Source organism: Oncorhynchus clarkii, chromosome 24 (genome assembly GCF_045791955.1).
Source record: "Oncorhynchus clarkii lewisi isolate Uvic-CL-2024 chromosome 24, UVic_Ocla_1.0, whole genome shotgun sequence".
Taxonomy (NCBI): domain Eukaryota; kingdom Metazoa; phylum Chordata; class Actinopteri; order Salmoniformes; family Salmonidae; genus Oncorhynchus; species Oncorhynchus clarkii.
In genome coordinates, this window is record NC_092170.1 from 29,880,570 (window position 1) to 29,902,130 (window position 21,561).

General features: G+C 43.4%; 1 protein-coding gene across 1 annotated transcript in view; it reads left to right on the top strand.

Moving 5' to 3' along the window:
- LOC139382907 (phosphatidylinositol 4,5-bisphosphate 3-kinase catalytic subunit beta isoform-like) overlaps positions 1–21,561 on the top strand; it is an 84,551-nt gene that overhangs the window by 52,476 nt on the left and 10,514 nt on the right. The window contains exons 4-11 of the mRNA XM_071127168.1: positions 2,785–3,013; positions 6,407–6,645; positions 15,350–15,532; positions 16,505–16,672; positions 18,933–19,022; positions 20,770–21,021; positions 21,134–21,230; positions 21,389–21,519. Coding sequence (XP_070983269.1) covers positions 2,785–3,013; positions 6,407–6,645; positions 15,350–15,532; positions 16,505–16,672; positions 18,933–19,022; positions 20,770–21,021; positions 21,134–21,230; positions 21,389–21,519 — 1,389 coding nt within the window. The remainder of the gene's footprint in view (positions 1–2,784; positions 3,014–6,406; positions 6,646–15,349; positions 15,533–16,504; positions 16,673–18,932; positions 19,023–20,769; positions 21,022–21,133; positions 21,231–21,388; positions 21,520–21,561) is intronic.

Genomic DNA, 21,561 nt, shown 5'->3' on the forward strand with positions numbered 1-21,561 from the left:
ATAGAGAGAAATAGTCCTATAATTCCTATAATAACTACAACCTAAAACCTCTTACCTTGGAATATTGAAATCTCATGTTAAAAGGAACCACCAACTTTCATATGTTCTCATGTTCTGAGCAAGGAACTTAAACGTTAGCTTTTTTACATGGCACATATTGCACTTTTACTTTCTTCTCCAACACTTTGTTTTTGCATTATTTAACCAAATTGAACATGTTTCATTATTTATTTGAGGCTAAATGGATTTTTATTGATGTATTATATTAAGTTATAATAAGTGTTCATTCAGTATTGTTATAATTGTCATTAGTACAAATAAATAAATGCAAATCGACTGATTAATCGGTATCAGCTTTTTCGGTCCTCCAATAATCGGTATCGGCGTTGAAAAATCATAATCGGTCGACCTCTAATACCAATTAGGATCTGGCTAAAAATACTTGGATCAGTTATAGAACTCATTGCCCTTTATGGTTGTGAGGTCTGGGGTCCGCTTACCAACCAAGAATTCACAAATTGGGACCAACGCCAAATTAAGACTGCATGTAGAATTCTGAAAAAATATCCTCCATGTATAACAGAAAACACAAAATAAAGCATGCAAAGCAGAATAAGGCCGATACCCACTAATTATCGAAATCCAGAGAAGAGCTGTTTAAATTCTACAACCACCTAAAAGGAAGTCATTCCCAAAGCTTCCATAACAATGCCATGAACCTGGAGAAGGGTCCCCTAAGCAAGCTGGTCCTGGGGCTCTGTTCACAAACACAAACAGAGCCCCAGGACAGCAACACAATTAAACCCCACCAAATCATGAGAGAACCAAAATATAATTATTTCCCATGTGTGAAGTAATTTTTAAAAAAAACAGAGTAAACTAGAATGCTATTTGGCCCTGAACAGAGAGTACACAGTGGCAGAATACCTGACCACTGGGACTGACCCAAAATTTAAGGAAATCTTTGACTATGTACAGACTCAGCGAGCATGGCCTTGCTATTGAGAAAGGCCGCCGTAGGCAGACATGGCTTTCAAGAGAAGTATGTGCACACTGCCCACAAAATGAGGTGGATACTGAGCTGCACTTCCTAACCTCCTGCCAATGTTATGACCATATTTGAGACGCATATTTCCCTCAGACTACACAGACCCACAAAGAATTCGGGGGGAAAAAAACAATTCAATTTTGATTAACTCTCATATCTACTGGGTGAAATACCACTGTGTGCCATCACAGCAGCAAGATGTGTGACCTGTTGCCACAAGAAAAGTGCAACCAGTGAAGAACAAACACCATTGTAAATACAACCCATATTTATGCTTATTTATTTTCCTTTTTGTACTTTAACCATTTGTACATCGTTACAACAGTGTGTGTGTGTGTGGAGATATATATATATATTTGTAATGTCTTTATTCTTTTGAAACTTCTGTATGTGTAATGTTTACTGTTCATTTTGATTATTTCATTTTTGTATATTATCTACTTCACTTGCTTTGGCAATGTTAACATATGTTTCCCATGCTAATAAAGCCATTTGGGGGAGAAGTTTAGGAGGAGTGACGTTCCCAGACAAAAGGCCTGCCAGCCAGCTAACATTAAACCCCACCCAGACACTATTTTCTAGACAACACAGTAGCTGGGTGGAGCGCAGACAGGACGTGGGCATGACATTTATCAGGGGCACAATGACACAACCGCTCAGCCACCATTAGAATACCTAATCTTTCACTTTTATTCTAATATAAGGATATGTGGCCTGATATTCGTCCTCGACTAGCCAACAGCACAGGAACCGTTGTGACTTGTACTCAATAAGTGTCGTTTTAGGGAAACCTTGCATACCCATCCAATGTGAATGAAATAAAAAATAAACTGAATGTAAGACAAAAATATTCAAAAGATACTGTTGAAAGAAATTAAGTTTTAATAAAATGTCTTAAGTTCTTCTGTTGCTTCAAGGTGCTGACTTCTAAGAGGGAGTGTCATTTTAGTTAACAGTAGTGATCATGTGGTCTCTGGGTGGTTACAAATGGCATGGTGGTTAAATGTGACAGATAATTAGATGTCACACAATGGATAATAACAACACATTTGTTAAGTAACAGCAATTATTTGTCATGTGAACATCGGACAGCCAAATAGTAAACAGTAATTCAATCTAGGATGCGGTAAAAGTTGAAAACCGGGAGTATTTTTGTTTTAGCCTCTATAGGTCTATACTTTGGGCACTTGGTCTGATGTTATGATCAGTAAGTTGATTATGGCAGAAGAATGTTGTGGCAAGGGGTTTAACTTGTTTGTATGAAATGAGGTGACATGACTCCTTGTCTTCTACTCTGTCCCCATGTTTATCTTCTTGGTGACCTTTTGGCTCAAGCACAAAACACACCCTGTGACTGCGCAACGGGACATGATGCATGTCCTGATTTGGTTTGTGGAAGTATGATTCATGTCCTGATTGGTTTATTCAGGACCTGTGTCATGTTTATATTTCCCTGTCATCATCATATGGTTGTTGTTCATCCATTGGTTGTTAACATTTCAGTCATGCTGATTCTTAGAACTACTGTTGGCTTTAGACTCTGTATTATTGTGATGTGAGTCATGATGCTATTGGCTAATAATTGAGGTTCCACTTGTTGTTGTAGATCCTATATTGTAGAGGCTGAGCCTGTCTCTGTGTCGCCTGTGATCATGCAGGTAGATTGTCAACTTGTCTTGCCATAGTTTCTGTAATAACTCTGTTATCCCCATCTTCTTCCTCCTCCTTCCTCATAGCTCCTATGGAAGCAGGCCCAGTCATACCCCCTGTTCCCTTCTCTGGGGGAGATGGAGGGCCACATGTTTGAGTGTGTGAACCAGGCAGCGGTGCACGAGGAGCTGGAGGATGAGACCAGGCGCCTCTGTGACGTCAGGCCCTTCTGGCCCATGCTCAAACTGGTCACACGTAACTGTGGCCGCGCCGAACGCCTACTCGACTCCAAGATCGGCGTGCTCATCGGAAAAGGTGACACCTACTCTCTCACTCACACACTCTGACACACAGCTACAGTAGACCCCCATACTGATGTTTGACCTGTGGTTTGAACAGAGTAGTGATGCTCCTAGATAGTGATCACACACACTCTGCAGACACACAGCTACAGTAGACCCCCACACTGATGTTTAACCTGTGGTTTGAACAGAGTAGTGATGCTCCTAGATAGTGATCACACACACTCTCTGACACACAGCTACAGTAGACCCCCACACTGTGGTTTGAACAGAGTAGTGATGCTCCTAGATAGTGATCACACACACACACTCTGACACACAGCTACAGTAGACCCCCACACTGTGGTTTGAACAGAGTAGTGATGCTCTTAGATAGTGATCACACACACACACTGACACACAGCTACAGTAGACCCCCACACTGTGGTTTGAACAGGGTAGTGATGCTCCTAGATAGTGATCAAACACACACTCTGACACACAGCTACAGTAGACCCCCACACTGTGGTTTGAACAGGGTAGTGATGCTCCTAGATAGTGATCACACACACACTCTGACACACAGCTACAGTAGACCCCCACACTGTGGTTTGAACAGAGTAGTGATGCTCCTAGATAGTGATCACACACACACTCTGCAGACACACCACCGGTTAATCTCTGTCTCCAGTATATTGATATCTTTTCCTTGGCTGTGGATGTGAGTCGTCTTTTCAGACGTGTTATGTCATCATCCCAATATCAGCTGATGTCAGGCCCGTCGGATGCAAAACAATCCGGTTAGAATAGACAGGCTCCTGATGTCTGTTACATCGTCTGTCACTCAGTATTATCTGTGATGGTGCTAAGGCGCTGTGCTGAGTGGAGGCGGCAAGCCAGACCACCACGGTAATGGTAGGGAAGATAAAGCCCCTGGGTGGAACGGTCAGGCTATTGAGTTGATACACACAAAAATAAATATTATTGCACACATATATATGCATGCACGCTTACACACTGGTGATGTGGTTTTACTCATTACCCGCGCTCCCCACGGTTATATCCAGGGCGGACGGGTTTAGGGTCATTAAAGGTCACTAAATATTGGGTGGCGTACGGGTTGTTTCTCTTAATTCAATCTGTAAAAACAATTGTATATCCATCTGCTGTATTGACATTTTATTTTCATTATTTTAGGCTGTCATGAGCCTAAGCTTTAGGGCTGAACTGTACACGTACCGAAGAGCCTACACAGCCAATCACCAAATAATGCTTTAGGAACAGACAGAGATAGTTAACATCAATACAGAGGCTAAATCCTTTCTTCTTCTTGAACTGCACTGTTGGTTTAGGGCTTGTAATTAAGCATTTCACAGTAAAGTCTACACTTGTTGTATTCGGCTCATGTGACAAAGTTTGATTTTGAAAAAGAACATTGTCGAAGTTTAATTCAATAAGACAAAAGCTGCCGAAAGGAGAGTTGAAAATAAAGAGGTGGGAAGGCCAGAAAAGTACAGTTTAGGAAATAGTTGGTAAAGGGGTAAAAGAGGATGATAGCAGTGCGGCTGTGTGATGATTGTGAGGCGCTAATTTGACAGTAACTAGACAGAGAATTCAAATAGGCCTATGGCATGTCAAGGGAACAGTAGCCTACTGTTCAGATGGGTTAAATGGAAACCTGAACCTGGACACTGACTGTAGGATTAAGCATTTCTTGCAGTAAAATGATACACCAAATGTAGGCAACATTTTTACAGGAGTCGAGAAATGTGATTTTCTTTCTGCATCTTGAGGGAATGCAATGCTCAGTTAGTACCTCTACAGATAATGTGTCTTCATCATAGAAGCTGATATTTCAACCACATAAAATATGCATCCAAGCCGAACTGAAATCTTATCAGAAACACATTGGGTCGTTTTCACAGCTTTCTTTTTCTTTACAACCAGTCAAATTAATGTTATTTGGATATTTTGCACAGAAAATATTTTTGTTGCTGCGTTTATTGTATTTTCTCCCCAGCCCCTAAATGTCTTTGCTCTGCCAATGATGACAGAGAGAACTTTACCGACGTCAACTAGATTGAAGTATTCATACGATCTATTTATTACATTACTCTGTTGAGCTAGGGTTTATTTAGTCTTCATATAGGGGTTTATTTAGTCTTCATATAGGGGTTTATTTAGTCTTCATATAGGGGTTTATTTAGTCTTCATATAGGGGTTTATTTAGTCTTCATATAGGGGTTTATTTAGTCTTCATATAGGGGTTTATTTAGTCTTCATATAGGGGTTTATTTAGTCTTCATATAGGGGTTTATTTAGTCTTCATATAGGGGTTTATTTAGTTCACATATAGTCGGGTGGTTGCGGATGGGTTATTAGCAATTGCGGGTGTGTGTGAACAAGCACACACAGTCGTGTTGGCCTGAGGGTGTCTGGGGACATAGATGGTAGGGGTCTATGGAGGTCCCCTAGGCTGCTGGCCAACCAGAGAAGGAATCAGTGATAGTAATTGAAGGAGACTCATCCCATGTTGATATTCTCCCTCTTGGCTCCGCTTTTTTTTGTCAGATGTGATCTGTAAAAAGCTTTTGTCAGTAAGCGCTACTGAAAACAGCCCTCAGGCGCTGGCTAGCCACACACACTGAGGGAGTTCTGGCTAGCCACACACACTGAGGGAGTTCTGGCTAGCCACACACACTGAGGGAGTTCTGGCTAGCCACACACACTGAGGGAGTTCTGGCTAGCCACACACACTGAGGGAGTTCTGGCTAGCCACACACACTGAGGGAGTTCTGGCTAGCCACACACACAGGCACACACAAGCTAATAATGCAGACCAGAGGCATCCTCTGAGAACCGAGGGTCATATGAATGTTTAATAGTTTTAAATGTCAACATGTTTTTATCATTCAAAGCATTTGACGGCCCCTAAATACATAGCTCTGTTCAACTAGTAGATATGATGAATTTAGGATCTAGATTTTATACCCAGTGACAGTTGTATTTCAATGAAAACAGTAGGTTAGAGTTCAACACTGTTGAGATTGGATTGTCATTTGTAATCCCTCATAAACATGAATTGCTACTTGTTACCATGCCAGGTATGTGTCAGTCAGAGGGAGTGCATTAAACATGAATGGTAATGCCTTTTAATGCAGTGCCGTTAGACCCACTCATGTAGAGGTTTTCCATGTCATTATGGTGTGTGTGTGGCCTCTTAGAACCTCTTACCGTGCTTATATAGCTTAATGACTGCTCATAGGTGTTCACAAACGGAACACGATCAATAAAATACATCTTTGGTATAAAATGCTGTAAAACCTCTTGTGGCCTTGTTATGCACTCCCGATCACCTGCAAAGTCATTATGCAATGCTTATAAAGCTGTCATGAAGTACTTATGAAGCTTCATGAACCATTCACAGGTCTCCACGAGCTGGACGCTCTGCAGGACCAGGAGGTGAAGGACTTCCGCAGTAAGATGTTCCGTATCAGCGAGGAGAAGATGCAGCGGGTACAGCTGATGACCTGGAGCGAGTGGCTGCAGGCCTGCTTCTCTCCGCAGCTGGAGCCAGGGGGAGGAGCCACACCCGTCACAGACGGTGTCAACGACAAACAGGCCGAGGCCAGCCTCAAAGTCACCATGCACTTCGACCAGTCCCAGGTACCTAACAGTACACATTGGGAGCACAATATTTCCCATCAGAAATACACACACACACACACACACTCAGAGAGCATCATATGCCTAACAATGGGGTGAATGTCGCTGTCTTCGAGTTGTCACATTTACAATACTACACACCCTCAGCTGTAATCAATCGATCAATCAAATGTATTTATAAATCCTTTTTTACATCAGCAGATGTCACAAAGTGCTATACAGATGTCACAAAGTGCTATACAGTTTTAGGCTATACAGCCCAAAACCCCAAACTGCAAGCAATGCAGATGTAGAAGTACAGTGGCTAGGAAAAACTCTAGAAAGGCAGAAATCTAGAAAGGAACCAGGCTCTGAGGGTTGGCCAGTCCTCGTCTGGCTGTGCCGTGTGGAGATTATAAGAGTACATTACTTTTTAAGGCCAGATTGAACATCTTGAAGAACAAACATTCATAGGTGACCAGCAGGGTCAAATAATAATCAGCGTTTGTAGAGGGTGCAACAGGTCAGTACCTCAGGAGTAAATGTCAGTTGGCTTCTCATAGCCGAGCATTCAGAGGTCGAGACAGCAGGTGCGAGAGAGTTGAAAACAGCAGGTCAAGGTAGCACCTCCGGTGAACAGGTCAGGGTTCCCAAGCCGTAGGCAGAACAGTTGAAACTGGAGCAGCAGCACGACCAGGTGGACTAGGGACAGCAGGAGTCATCAGGCCAGGTAGTCCTGAGGCATGATCCTAGGGCTCCGGTCCACTGAGAGGGGGAGAGAGAGAGAATTGGAGCACACTTAAATTCACTCTGGACACCAGATAAGACACGAAAATTACACCAGATATAACAGACTAACCCTAGTCCCCCGGCACATAGACTATTGCATCATAGATACTGGAGACTGAGACGGGTGGGTCAGGGGACACACCACTAGAGGGATATCAACAGACCACAAACATACTAGGCTGAGTATAGCCCACAAAGATCTCCTCCACTGCACAAGCCCGACGGGGTGCAAAACCGGACAGGAATATCTCATCTGTGACTCAACCCTGTCAAGTGACGCACCCCTCCTAGGGACGGCATGGAAGAGTACTAGTAAGCCAGTGACTCAGCCCCTGTATTAGGGTCAGAAGCAGAGAATCCCAGTGGAGACGGGGAAGCTGGCCAGGCAGAGACAGCACGAGCAGTTCGTCGCTCCAGTGCCTTGCCTTCACCTTCGCACCCCTGGGCCAGACTACACTCAATCATAGGATCTACTGAAGAGATGTGTCTTCAGTAAGGACTTAAAGGATGAGAGCGAGTCTGCGTCTCTCACATGGATAGGCAAATCATTCCATAAAAATGTAGCTATATAGGAGACAGCCCTGCTTCCAGCTGTTTGCTTAGAAATTCTAGGGACAATAAGGAGGCCTGCGTCTTGTGCCCGTAACGTAGGTATGTATGGCAGGACCAAATCGGAGAGATTGGTAGGAACAAGCCCATGTAGTGCTTTGTAGGTTAGCAGTAAATCCTTGAAATCAGCCCTTGCCTTAACAGGAAGCCAGTGTAGGGAGGCTAGCACTGGAGTAATATGATCACATTTTTGGGTTCTAGTCAGGATTCTAGCAGCCATGTTTAACACCAACTGAAGTTTATTTAGTGCTTTATCTGGGGAGCCAGAGAGTAGAGCATTTCGGTCATCTAATCTAGAAATGAAAAAAGCATGGATTAGCTTTTCTGCATAATTTTTGGACAAAAAGTTAGATTTTTGTAATGTTACGAAGGTGGGGAAAAAAACTGTCCTTGACATATTCTTGATATGTTCTTCAAAAGAGATCAGGGTCCAGAATAAGGCAGAGGTCCTTCGGTTTTATTTGTGACGACTGTACATCAAGATTAATTGTCAGATCCAACAACAGATCTTTGTTTCTTGGGACCTAGAACAAGCATCTCTGTTTTGTCCGAGTTTAAAAGTAAAACATTTTTCGCCATCCACTTCCTTATGTCTGAAACACAAGCTTCGAAGGTAGGCAATTTTGGGGCTTCACCATGTTTCAGCGAAATGTACAGCGGTGTTGTACACATAGCAGTGAAAGTTGACATTGTGTATCCAAATGACATCACCAAGAGGTAGAATATATAGCGAAAACAATTGTATTCCTAAAACGGAACCTTGAGGAACGCCCGAAATTTACAGTTCATTTGTCAGAGGACAAACCATCCACCGAGACGAACTGATAGTATCTTTCCTACAGATAAAATCTAAAACAAGCAAGAACTTCTCCCTTTAGACCAATTAGGGTTTCTAATCTCTCCAAAACAATGTGGTGATCGATGGTGTCAAAAGCAGCACGAAGGTCTAGGAGCATGAAGACAGATGCCATTAAAAGGTAATTTACCACCTTCACGAGTGCGATCTCAGTGCTATGATGGGGTCTAAAACCAGACTGAAGCATTTTGTATATGTTATTTGCCTTCAGGAAAGCAGTGAGTTGCTGCACAACAGCTTTTTCCCCAAACATTTGTAGAGGAATGGGAGATTTGATATAGACCGATTTTAAAAAATATATTTTTATTTTACCTTTTACATTTTCCGGGTGAAGGTTTAGCTTTTTCATGAGGCTTTATTACTACCACTTTTAGTGAGTTTGGTACAAATCCGGTGGATAGGGAAGCAATTTATTATGTTCAGCATAGGAGGGCCAAGCACAGGAAGTAGCTCTTTCAGTAATTTAGTTGGAATAGGATCCAGCATGCAGCTTGATAGTTTAGACTATTTTCATGAATGTGTCAAGAGATACAGGATTTTTTTTTTTTACTTGAGCGTCTACATTGATCCTAGGTCCTGGCAGTTTTGTGCAGACTCTGGACATCTGAGCTTTGGAGAAATATTCAGGTTCAAAGTAGTCTGTAATTTTCTTTCTAATGATCATGATCTTTTCATCGAAGAAGAAGTTCATGAATTTATCACTGCTGAAGTGAAAGCTAACCTCTTGTTGAATGCTACTTTTTAGTTAGCTTTGCAACAGTATGAAAAAATAAATGTTGGATTGTTCTTATTCTCCTCAATTAGGATGATCGAGCAGCAATGAGGGCTCTTTGATGCTGCGTGGTACTGTCTTTCCAAAGCTAGTCTGAGGACTTCCAGTTTGGTGTAGCGCCATTTCCGTTCCAATTTTCTGGAAGCTTGCTTCAGGACTTGGATATTTTCTGTTTACCAGGGAGCAAATATGTTGTGACAAATGTTTTTGGTTTTTAGGCGTGCGACAGCATCTAGGGTATAACGCAAGGTTAAATTAAGATTATCAGGTTAACTGATTTTTGTACTCCGAGGTCCTTGGGTAGGTGGAGGGAGTCTGGAAGGGCAACTAGGAGCCTTTGGGTTTTCCCGAGAATTTATAGCACGACTTTTGATGATCCTTGGTTGGGGTCTGAGCAGATTATTTGCTGCGATTGCAAACGTAATAAAATGGTGGTCCGATAGTCCAGGATTATGAGGAAAAACATTTAGCACCACAATATTTATTCCATGGGACAAAACTAGATCCAGGGTATGACTGTGGCAATACGTACTTCCAGAGACATGTTGGTCAAACCCCACTGAATCGATGATGGCTCCGAAAGCCTTTTGGAGTGGGTCTGTTAACTTTTCCATGTGAATAAATGTGAGTATCTGCCATGACTACATGGTGTGATAGGAATTCAGGGAACTTGGTGAGGAACTCTGTATACGGCCCAGGAGGCCTGTTAACAGTAGCTTTAAAAGGGATAAGTAGACTGCATAGATTTCATGACTAGAAGCTCAAAAGATGACAATGCAGGCATTTTTGGGGGGGCTAAATTGAAATTTGCTGTCAAATGCTGTCAAGTGAGGGATCTAACATTAAGTTACCCTATTTTGAGATATAACAATCTCTTTCAATAATGACGGCAATGGAGGTCTTTATTCCAGTAAGATTGCTAAGGCGAACACCGCCATGTTTTGTTTTGCTCAACCTAGATCGAGGCACAGACACGGTCTCAATGGGGATAGCTGAGCTGACTACACTGACTGTGCTAGTGGCAGACTCTACTAAGCTGGTAGGCTGGCTATCTCATTGTGGCGCTAGAGGAGTTAGAGCCCTGTCTATGTTCATAGATAAGATGAGAGCACCCCTCCAGCTAGGATGGAGTCCGTCACTCCTCAGCAGGCCAAGCTTGGTCCTGTTTGTGGGTGAGTCCCAGAAAGCGGGCCAATTATCTACATATTTATCTTTTGGGAGGGGCAGAAAACCGTTTTCAACCAGCAATTGAGTTGTGAGACTGCTGTAGAGCTCATCACTCCCCCTAACTGGGAGGGGGCCAGAGACAATTACTCGATGCCGACACATCTTTCTAGCTGATTTACACTTAACACTTTGCGCTTTGTTGCACTTGGTGACCTCTGACTGTTTCATCCTAACATCATTGTTGCCGACGTGGATAACACTATCCCTATACTCTCTACCCTCGTTTTAGCCCTAGCCTGCACCATCTTCAGATTAGCCTTTATGTCGGTAGCCCTGCCCCCTGGTAAACAGTGTGTGATCGCTGTATGATTTGTTTTAAGTCTAATACTGCGGGTAATGGAGTTGCCAATGACTGGGGTTTTCAATTTGACAGAGCTAATGGTGGGATGCTTTGGCGGCTCAGACACCACGACGGGTGGAGGAGAGACCTGAGGAAGCTCAGCCTCCGACTCATTGCTTAATGTGCAGAACCGGTTGAAAGTTTCTGTCGGCTGAATGAGTGACACCGGTTGAGCATGCCAACAGCATTTCTTTCCAGAAGTGTTGAAAATTGCCCGGCTTGTGAGGACTGTGCGGGGGGATTTATACTACTATCTGTACTTACTGGTGGCACAGACGCTGTTTCATACTTTCCTACACTTAAATTGCCTTTGCCTAACGATTGCATCTGAAGCTGTGCTTGCCACATGGCTTATAGGGTGATAGTTCTCCTGTATATTATGAGTATAGCGACTGCAATTAGATGGCATAGTGTTAATGTTACTACTTACAGTGGCTTGCAAAAGTATTCACCCCCTTGGCATTTTTCCTATTTTGTTGCCTTACAACCTGGAATTTGGGGGTTGTATCATTTGATTTACACAACATGCCTACCACTTTGAAAATGCAAAATATTTTTTATTGTGAAATAAAAACAGAACTTGAGCGTACAATTACAGCTGCAAGTCTCTGGGGGTATGTCTCTATAAGCTTGACACATCTAGCCACTGGGATTTTTGCCCATTCTTCAAGGCAAAACTGCTCCAGCTCCTTCAAGTCGGATGGGTTCCGCTGGTGTACTGCAATTTTTTAGTCATAGCACAGATTCTCAATTGGATTGAGGTCTGGGCTTTGACTAGGACATTCCAAGACATTTTAATTGTTCTCCTTAAACCACTCGAGTGTTGCTTTAGCAGCATGCTTAGGGTCATTGTCCTGCTGGAAGGTGAACCTCCGTCCCAGTCTTAAATCTCTGGAAGACTGAAACAGATTTTCCTCAAGAATTTCACTGTATTTAGCACCATCCATCATTCCTTCAATTTTGACCAGTTTCCCAGTCCCCTGATGAAAAACATCCCCACAGCATGATGCTGCCACCCATGCTTCACTGTGGTGTTCTCTGGGTGATGCGAGGTGTTTGGTTGTGCGAGACATAGCGTTTTCCTTGATGGTCAAAAAGCTACATTTTAGTCTCATCTTACCAGAGTACCTTCTTCCATATGTTTGGGGAGTCTCCCACATGCCTTTAGGCGAACATCAAACGTGTTTGCTTATTTTTTTCTTTTAAGCAATTGCTTTTTTTCTGGCCAATCTTCCGTAAAGCCCAGCTCTGTGGAGTGTACGGCTTAAAGTGGTCCTACGGAAAGATACTCCAGCTCTGTGGAGTGTATGGCTTAAAGTGGTCCTATGGACAGATACTCCAATCTCCTCTGTGGAGCTTTGCAGCTCCTTCAGGGTTATCTTTGGTCTCTTTGTTGCCTCTGATTACTGCCCTCCTTGCCTCGTCCGTGAGTTTTGGTGGGCGGCCCTCTCTTGGCAGGTTTGTTGTGGTGCCATATTCTTTCTATTTTTTAAAATAATTTATTTAATGGTGCTCCGTGGGATGTTCAAAGTTTTGATATTTATTTTAACCCAACCCGGATCTGTACTTCTCCACAACTTTATCCCTGACCTGTTTGGAGAGCTCCTTGGTCTTCATTGTGCCGCTTGCTTGGTGGTACAACAAAATAGGAAAAACAGCAAGGGGGTGAATAAGTTGAGCGAGGAAAAACTAAGACATTGGTAAATGTATTAAAAGTAAAAACTGAGTTTGGCATGTAGCAACAAACAGCACAGAGACGAGTCCAGAAGTTGACTACTGACTGACATCAATCAGTAGTCACATTTACAATACTACACACCCTCAGCTGTCATCAATCAGTAGTCACATTTACAATACTACACACCCTCAGCTGTCATCAATCAGTAGACACATTTAAAATGCTACACACCCTCAGCTGTCATCACATTTACAATACTACACACCCTCAGCTGTCATCACATTTACAATACTACACACCCTCAGCTGTCATCACATTTACAGTACTACACACCCTCAGCTGTCATCAATCAGTAGACACATTTACAATGCTATACACCCTCAGCTGTCATCACATTTACAATACTAAACACCCTCAGCTGTCATCAATCAGTAGTCATCATATACAGACAACAGTATACAGACACGGAGTGTACAAAACATTAAGAACCCCTGCTTTTTCCATGACAAACTAACCAGGTAAAAGCTATGATCCCTTATTGATGTCACTTGTTAAATCCACTTCAGTCAGTGTAGATGAAGGGGATGAGAAGGTTTTTAAAGCCTGGAGACAATTGAGACTTGAATTGTGGATGTGTGCCATTGAGAGTGAATGAGCAAGACAAAATATTTAAATGCCTTTGAACGGAGTATGGTGGTAGGTGCCAGGAGCACCGGTTTGTGTCAAGGACTGCAATGCTACTGGGTTTTTCACGTTCAACAGTTTCCCCAGGTGTATCAAGAATGGTTCACCACCCAAAGGACATCCAGACAACTTGACACAATTGTGGGAAGCATTGGAGTCAACATGGGACAGCATCGCTGTGGAACACATTCGAAATCTTGTAGAGTCCATGCCCCGACAAATTGAGGCTTTTCTGAGGGCTGAGGTGGGGGGGGGGGGGGGGGGGTGCAACTCAACATTAGGTGTTCCTAGTGTTTGGTATACTCAGTAGGCTACAGGCTAGTAAACAAACTCTCTCACATACAGATATTCTCTCCTCTTTTATCTCGTCTGTTGGCTGGCCCCTAATGGGACCGGGTCATGTGACAGTTGGCTGGCCCCTAATGGGACCGGGTCATGTGACAGTTGGCTGGCCCCTAATGGGACCGGGTCATGTGACAGTTGGCTGGCCCCTAATAGCACCTGGTCATATGACTGAGCCAGACTGGCAGAGTGACGGCACTAAATGGGTCACCACCACCATCAGTCACAGTTCCATCCTCACCGAGACGCTGAAGCCCCTAACACACTCATATATGCACGTGCGCACATAAACACACACACACACACACACACATGCGCCTGACCAAAGGGCCTCTCCACTGATTAAAAACATGGAAAAAGAGGACATTTGAGGATGCAGACTCTGTATCGCTCGCTTGCCCTCCCTCCCTCTCTCTCTCTCTCTCTCAAACACACCCCTCACTATCAACTTCACTACAAACTACTGTGTGTTCTATCTGAAATAAGTGTGTGTAGATTCGGTGGCATTTACTCAATAAATCACTGGTAGTTATACATATGGAGTGTGCGACTTTGTTTTTATAGATTCGGTAGTATGTCAACAAATGAGCTCAGATCACCACCATGCTAGGGCCACCACCACACTAGGGCCACCACCATGCTAGGGTCATAGCCCACTGCACACTACATGGCCCAAACCCTTATCGTCTGTGTTCTGTCCAGGTGGATGGTGGCAGGAAGTCAGTGTGTTATTTAGGAGTCCACATTAGGCACAGGAAGTGGACCTTTTTATTGTCTAGAGTCTTGTTAACTCCATTGGTTGGTTGCCCTGGTTTTCAGTTGACTGAACAAACCCTTATTTTACTACTTGTAAACATGATATTTACTTGGACATTACATTGTGAAACAGCACTCATACACTTGAAGCTACAAGGTGCTATAGTTACCATTTTATTTAAGGCAATTACCTGAAAGTACCCATAGTCACCATAGTCCTAATGTATTGGCTGTAATGACAGTGTGAAATCATTTGAATAATTATTACTGCTCTATTTGGAACTTGACCACTCTGGGTGGTGTCACCATGGTGATGTGCAGTATGTGGTTGTCATAGCATTGTGAGTGGGTGAAGGCTGTGCAGCCTGGCGCCAAACCTGGTCGTGAGGGCAAGGCAGGTTGGGTAGGGGTGTGTGTGTTTCTCTGTCTGAATGCTCTGTAAGCCTTCAGTGTCTGTAAACCTTGCTGGGATTGTGTGTTAAACCTTGTCACACACTGCAGGATAATCTATATCCCTCCCCCTCCCCGTCTTTCTCCCTGTTATTTTACTGTCCCCCCCTTGTCCTCTCACCTCACTATCATGAGATTTCACTTCTATATAGAACATTTGAAGTACACCACACCATGTCTCTGTGTGTTGACGTTAATGAGGATAATGTCCTCTCCCTCCAGGACACAGCCAGTCTGAAGGTGTGGCCCAGCACCAGTCCCAGTGAGCTGATGGAACAGGCGTTGAGGAAATGGCTGACGACCCACGGCCCCGAGGAGGAGGGACGCCAGGCCGAGCAGTACGTTCTGAGGGTCAGCGATAAGCTGGAGTTCCTCTGTGGAGACCACCCCCTGATACAGTACAAGGTGACCCTTTACTCTTAGGCTCAACCTAATGATGCCCTATGACCCCTTCACCTTTAACCCCCAAACCCTCTGTAGAGTGCTTTCTTACCATCAAACTGCTCCTTTTCTCATTCTCTTACCCTCTACATGTGCTGTGCTGACCTCAACTCTCCTCTGACAGTGACCTTGTTTATCTCAACCATTCCTTAATCATTAATGTCATAAGTAGTATACAGTCTTCGACCGTAACGGTAAATGTTCCAAGGTCAGAGCGTGTAGGGAGTGGGTTTAGGAATGTCTCGTTGACCATAAATGAGACGCAGTGATCCAGAAACAGTCATCTGACTGCTGTCCTAATAACGCCTCATTAATAACACTGTCTTCCTGGAACACATTACTGTTACTCACAGACCTGGTATGTGTGCATGACTGAATCCATCTGTGTATGAGTGTGTGTCCGTGTTTCCGTGTGTGATGAAGCCGACTGTGACCATTACACCCCGCAGAAAAGGGTCCTATTTGTGAGTCCTATTTGTGACCCAGTGTTTAGATCCAGGAATCATGTCTGTACATTAGATATGGGTTACCTTCCATCTGTGTGTCTGATTTCCTCTCTTTGACCTCTCATCCCTCCTCAGTTTGTGTATTCTCCCTCTTCTGTCATCTCTCCAGAACATTTAGACTTGTCTGTCTGTCTCTGTCTGTCTGCCCACCATTCACATTTGTAAGGGACGGCAGGTAGCCTAGTGGGTAAGAGCGTAACCGAAAGGTCGCTGGTTAGAATTTAAATTTCATTACGTAAAAAATCTGTCTGTGCCCTTGAGCACAAGGCACTCAACCCTAATTGCGCCTGTAAGTCGCTCTAGATAAGAGCATCTGCTACATTACCAAAAAAACATTTAAAAGAAATTCAGTTTGGATGTGTGTGCACCAAAGACTGCATACAGAATAGTACTTTCTGTGTGTTATCACGTCTTCTCCTTTCTGTCCCAGTACATCAAAGCCTGTCTCCAGGCTAAGGAGTGTCCCCACCTGACCCTGGTCCAGGTCAGCACAGTCCAGGCCATGTTCGAGAAGGAGATCTCGGCCATCGGAGCTGTGGTCAACCGCAAGAGCTCCAACCCCCCCTTACCCCTGCCCCCCAAGAGGAGGGGGCCCTCGGTCAGTCAAACTGTGTGTGTGTGTGTGTAGTAAGTGCATGTTTGAGCATTTTCTCCAGACATTGCTAGCCGCTCTTAGCAGGTGCACTCTGACGTCATTCTGACGTTCCGTCTGGTTCTAAAGGCCAGGTGCAGTTTAATTGCTCATTAGAGCTTAATTGCCATGGTACCATGACGACTGTTCCACAGTGACAGGTGACATTGGACAGTAAATTACACATCTGTCAGTCAATGCTTCAAATGTCAATCGTTACAACTAAATGTCAACATCAACAAGACTATCTGATCTGAAAAGAAGAGAGACTGTGGTCAGACAGTGATGTCTTGTGGTAGTTGGGCCATTGACAGAAGGAGAAGTGAGTAGGACTTGAAGCACAACAGGCCTGTATACCCAGCAGCTCTCCAGGATGGTAGAGCTTTGTTCAAGGTTGTGAGGAGAGGTTGAGAGTAGAGGTCGACCGCTTATGATTTTTCAATACCGATACCGATTATTGGAGGACCAAAAAAGCCGATACCGATTTAATCGGCCAACTTTTTTTATTTGTAATAATGACAATTACAACAATACTGAATGAACACTTATTTTAACTTAATATAAGACATCAATAAAATCAATTTAGCCTCAAGTAAATAATGAAACATGTTCAATTTGGTTTAAATAATGCAAAAACAAAGTGTTGGAGAAGAAAGTAAAAGTGTAATATGTGCCATGTAAGAAAGCTAATGTTTAAGTTCCTTGCTCAGAACATGAGAACATATGAAAGCTGGTGGTTCCTTTTAACATGAGTCTTCAATATTCCCAGGTAAGAAGTTTTAGGTTGTAGTTATTATAGGAATTATAGGACTATTTCTCTCTATACCATTTGTATTTCATATACCTTTGACTATTGTATGTTCTTATAGGCACTTTAGTATTGCCAGTGTAACAGTATAGCTTCCGTCCCTCACCTCGCTCCTCCCTGGGCTCGAACCAGCAACACAACAACAGCCACCATCGAAGCAGCGTTACCCATGCAGAGCAAGGGAACAACTACTAGAAGGCTCAGAGCGAGTGACGTTTGAAACGCTATTAGCTCGTGCTAACTAGCTAGCCATTTCACATCGGTTACACCAGCCTCATCTCAGGAGTTGATAGGCTTGAAGTCATAAACAGTGCAATGCTTGACGCACAACGAAGAGCTGCTGGCAAAACACACGAAAGTGCTGTTTGAATGAATGTTTACGCACCTGCTTCTGCCTACCACCGCTCAGTCAGATACTTAGATACTTGTATGCTTGTATGCTCAGTCAGATTATATGCAACACAGGACACGCTAGATAATATCTAGTAATATCATCAACCATGTGTAGTTAACTAGTGATTATGATTGTTTTTTATAATATAAGTTTAATGCTAGCTAGCAACTTACCTTGGCTTACTGAATTCGCGTAACAGGCAGTCTCCTCGTGGAGTGCAACAAGAGAGAGGCAGGTCGTTATTGTGTTGGACTAGTTAACTGTAAGGTTGCAAGATTAGATCCCCCGAGCTGAGACGGTAAAACATCTGTCGTTCTGCCCCTGAACAAGGCAGTTAACCCACCGTTCCTAGGCCGTCATTGAAAATAAGAATGTGTTCTTAACTGACTTGCCTAGTTTAATAAAGGTATAACAAAAAAGAGAATCCGCAAATCGGCCCCCAAAAATACCGATTTCCGATTTGTTATGAAAACTAGAAATCGGCCATTCCGATTAATCGGTCGACCTCTAGTTGAGAGGATATTCTGTTCTTGTGGTGGTGTACTCTAGTCAGACGTTACAAAAATATACATGTACTCTTCTGTCGCCTAAGCACTCACCTAAATAAATACACACACTGATACACAGTACATACGCTTACATTCAAAAACACTCTTGTTCACAAACACACTTACAAAAATAATACTTTCGTTTACACACACATATATATACACACACATACACATACAACACAGGAAGTCTGCTGTTTATTCATGTTTGTGGTCTGTAGTTGAGGGCCAGTCATGTGTAGTGTTTTTCCTGCTGTGCTGACCTTGGCAAGTCTACTCTGCTTGACAACAGTGTGACTCACCCTTCAGTGTATGTGTGTTGAATATTCCTACAGTAAAGTATACTGTTTTCCTTGCTTACTCATGAAAATATTTATCTCCTCTTCCCTCTGTTTCTCTCCTTCTCTCTCTCCTCTTCCCGTTGTTTCTCTCCTTCTCTCACTCCTCTTCCCTCTGTTACTCTGCTTCTCTCTCTAGCAAGTGAATACGTGTGTATGGGAGGTGTCTACCCATTTTAAGATCGTCCTAATCAAAGGCAGCAAGGTGAACGCTGAAGAGACGGCCAAGGTAACCACTGATGATGATTACTTGATAGTAAACCTGGAATTGATGTTGCATTTTTACTGTTTGCTCTGGGATGTACAGTTAAAATCGGAAGTTTACATACACCTTAGCCAAATACATTTAAACTCAGTTTTTCACAATTCCTGACATTTAATCCTAGCAAAAGTCCCCTGTTTTAGGTCAGTTAGGATCACCACTTTATTTTAAGAATGTGAAATGTCAGAATAATAGTAGAGATTTATTTCAGCTTTTATTTATTTCATCACATTCCCAGTGGGTCAGAAGTTTACATGCACTCAATTAGTATTTGATAGCATTGCCTTTAAATTGTTTAATTTGGGTCAAACATTTCGGGTAGCCTTCCATAAGCTTCCCACAATAAGTTGGGTGAATTTTGGCCCATTCCTCCTGACAGAGCTGGTGTAACTGAGTCAGTTTTATAGGCCTCCTTGCTCACATACACTTGTTCAGTTCTGCCCCCAAATGTTCTATAGGATGGAGGTCAGGGGTTTGTGATGGTCACTCCAATACCCTGACTTTGTTGTCCTTAAGCCATTTTGCCACAACTTTGGAAGTATGCTTGGGGTCATTGTCCATTTGGAAGACCTATTTGTGACCAGGCTTTAACTTCCTGACTGATGTTTTGAGATGTTGCTTCAATATATCCACATAATTTTCCGTCCTCATGACGCCATCTATTTTGTGAAGTGCACCAGTCCCTCCTGCAGCAAAGCACCCTCACAACATGATGCTGCCACCCCCGTGCTTCACGGTTGGGATGGTGTTCTTCGGCTTGCAAGACTCCCCCTTTTTCCTCCAAACATAACAATGGTCATTTGTATGATTTTGTACAAAAAGTACGATCTTTGTCCCCATGTGCAGTTGCAACCCGTAGTCTGGCTTTTTTTATGGCGGTTTTGGAGCAGTGGCTTCTTCCTTGCTGAGCGGCCTTTCAGGTTCTGTCGATGTAGGACTCGTTTTACTGTGGATATAGATACTTTTGTACCTGTTTCCTCCAGCATCTTCACAAAGTCCTTTGCTGTTGTTCTGGGATTGATTTGCACTTTTCGCATTAAAGTACATTCATCTCTAGGAGACAGAACGTGTCTCCTTCCTGAGCGGTATGACGACTGCGTGGTCCCATGGTGTTTATACTTTCGTACTCTTGTTTGTACAGATGAACGTGTTACCTTGGGAAATTGCTCCCAAGGATGAACCAGACTTGTGGAGGTCTACAATTTTTTTTCAGAGGTCTTGGCTGATTTTTTAAAACATTTTCTTCATGATGTCAAGCAAAGAGGCACTGAGTTTGAAGGTAGACCTTGAAATACATCCACAGGTACACCTCCAATTGACTCAAATGATGTCAATTAGCCTCTCAGAAGCTTCTAAAGCCATGACATAATTTCAGGAATTATTCAAGCTGTTTAAAGGCACGGTCAATTTAGTGTATGTAAACTTCTGACCCACTGGAATTGTGATACAGTGAATTATATGTGAAATAATCTGTGAACAATTGTTGGAAAAATGACTTGTGTCATGCACAAAGTAGATGTCCTAACTGACTTACCAAAACTATAGTTTGATAACAAGAATTTTGTGGAGTGGTTGAACAACGAGTTTTAATGACTCCAACCTAAGTGTATGTAAACTTCCAACTTCAACTGTATTTATAACCCATGGACAGTAGATCCCTGTTAGCGCTCACTATGATGCTATTATGGTGAAGTAAACCCCTCTATCTCTTCAGATCCAGGTACGTGCAGGCTTGTTCCATGGCACAGAGCTGCTGTGTAAGCCAGCGGTGAGCAGCGAAAGCAGCGGACGCTCTGAACACGTGTGGAACCGCACGCTAGAGTTCGACATTACCGTGAGCGACCTGCCGCGCATGGCCCGCCTCTGCTTCGCCGTCTACGCCGTCATGGACAAGGTCAAGAAGCAGAAGTCCACCAAGAACGCCCACATCAACAAGTACCAGACCATCCGCAAGTCTGGCAAAGTGGTATGACCCACACACACACACACACACACACACACACACACACAGCACAGGCATGCGCGCACACATACAGATATTCATCTGTCCCCTCTCTCTCTTCTGTCTCTCTCTGCAGCACTACCCTGTAGCCTGGGTGAACACCATGGTGTTTGACTACAAAGGACAGCTGAAGACTGGAGATATCATCCTTCACAGCTGGTCTTCCTTTCCTGGTGAGCACACACACACACACACCTTCATGCACTTTACAAACACTTTAATTAACCTATACACGCTCACACCTACACACACACACACTTCTGAAACTCACCTACATACTTATACACTAAATGTTAGTGGCGTGTTTGAGTGATTTTTCTGTGTCCCCCAGATGAACTTGAAGAGATGCTGAACCCCATAGGAACCATCCAGACCAACCCTTACACTGAGAACACTACAGCACTCCACATCCACCTCCCTGACTATAACCCTCACACCATCCTATTCCCCCCCTTCGACAAGGTGAGGACACGCACACCCTGACGTATTCAAACATGGTTATCA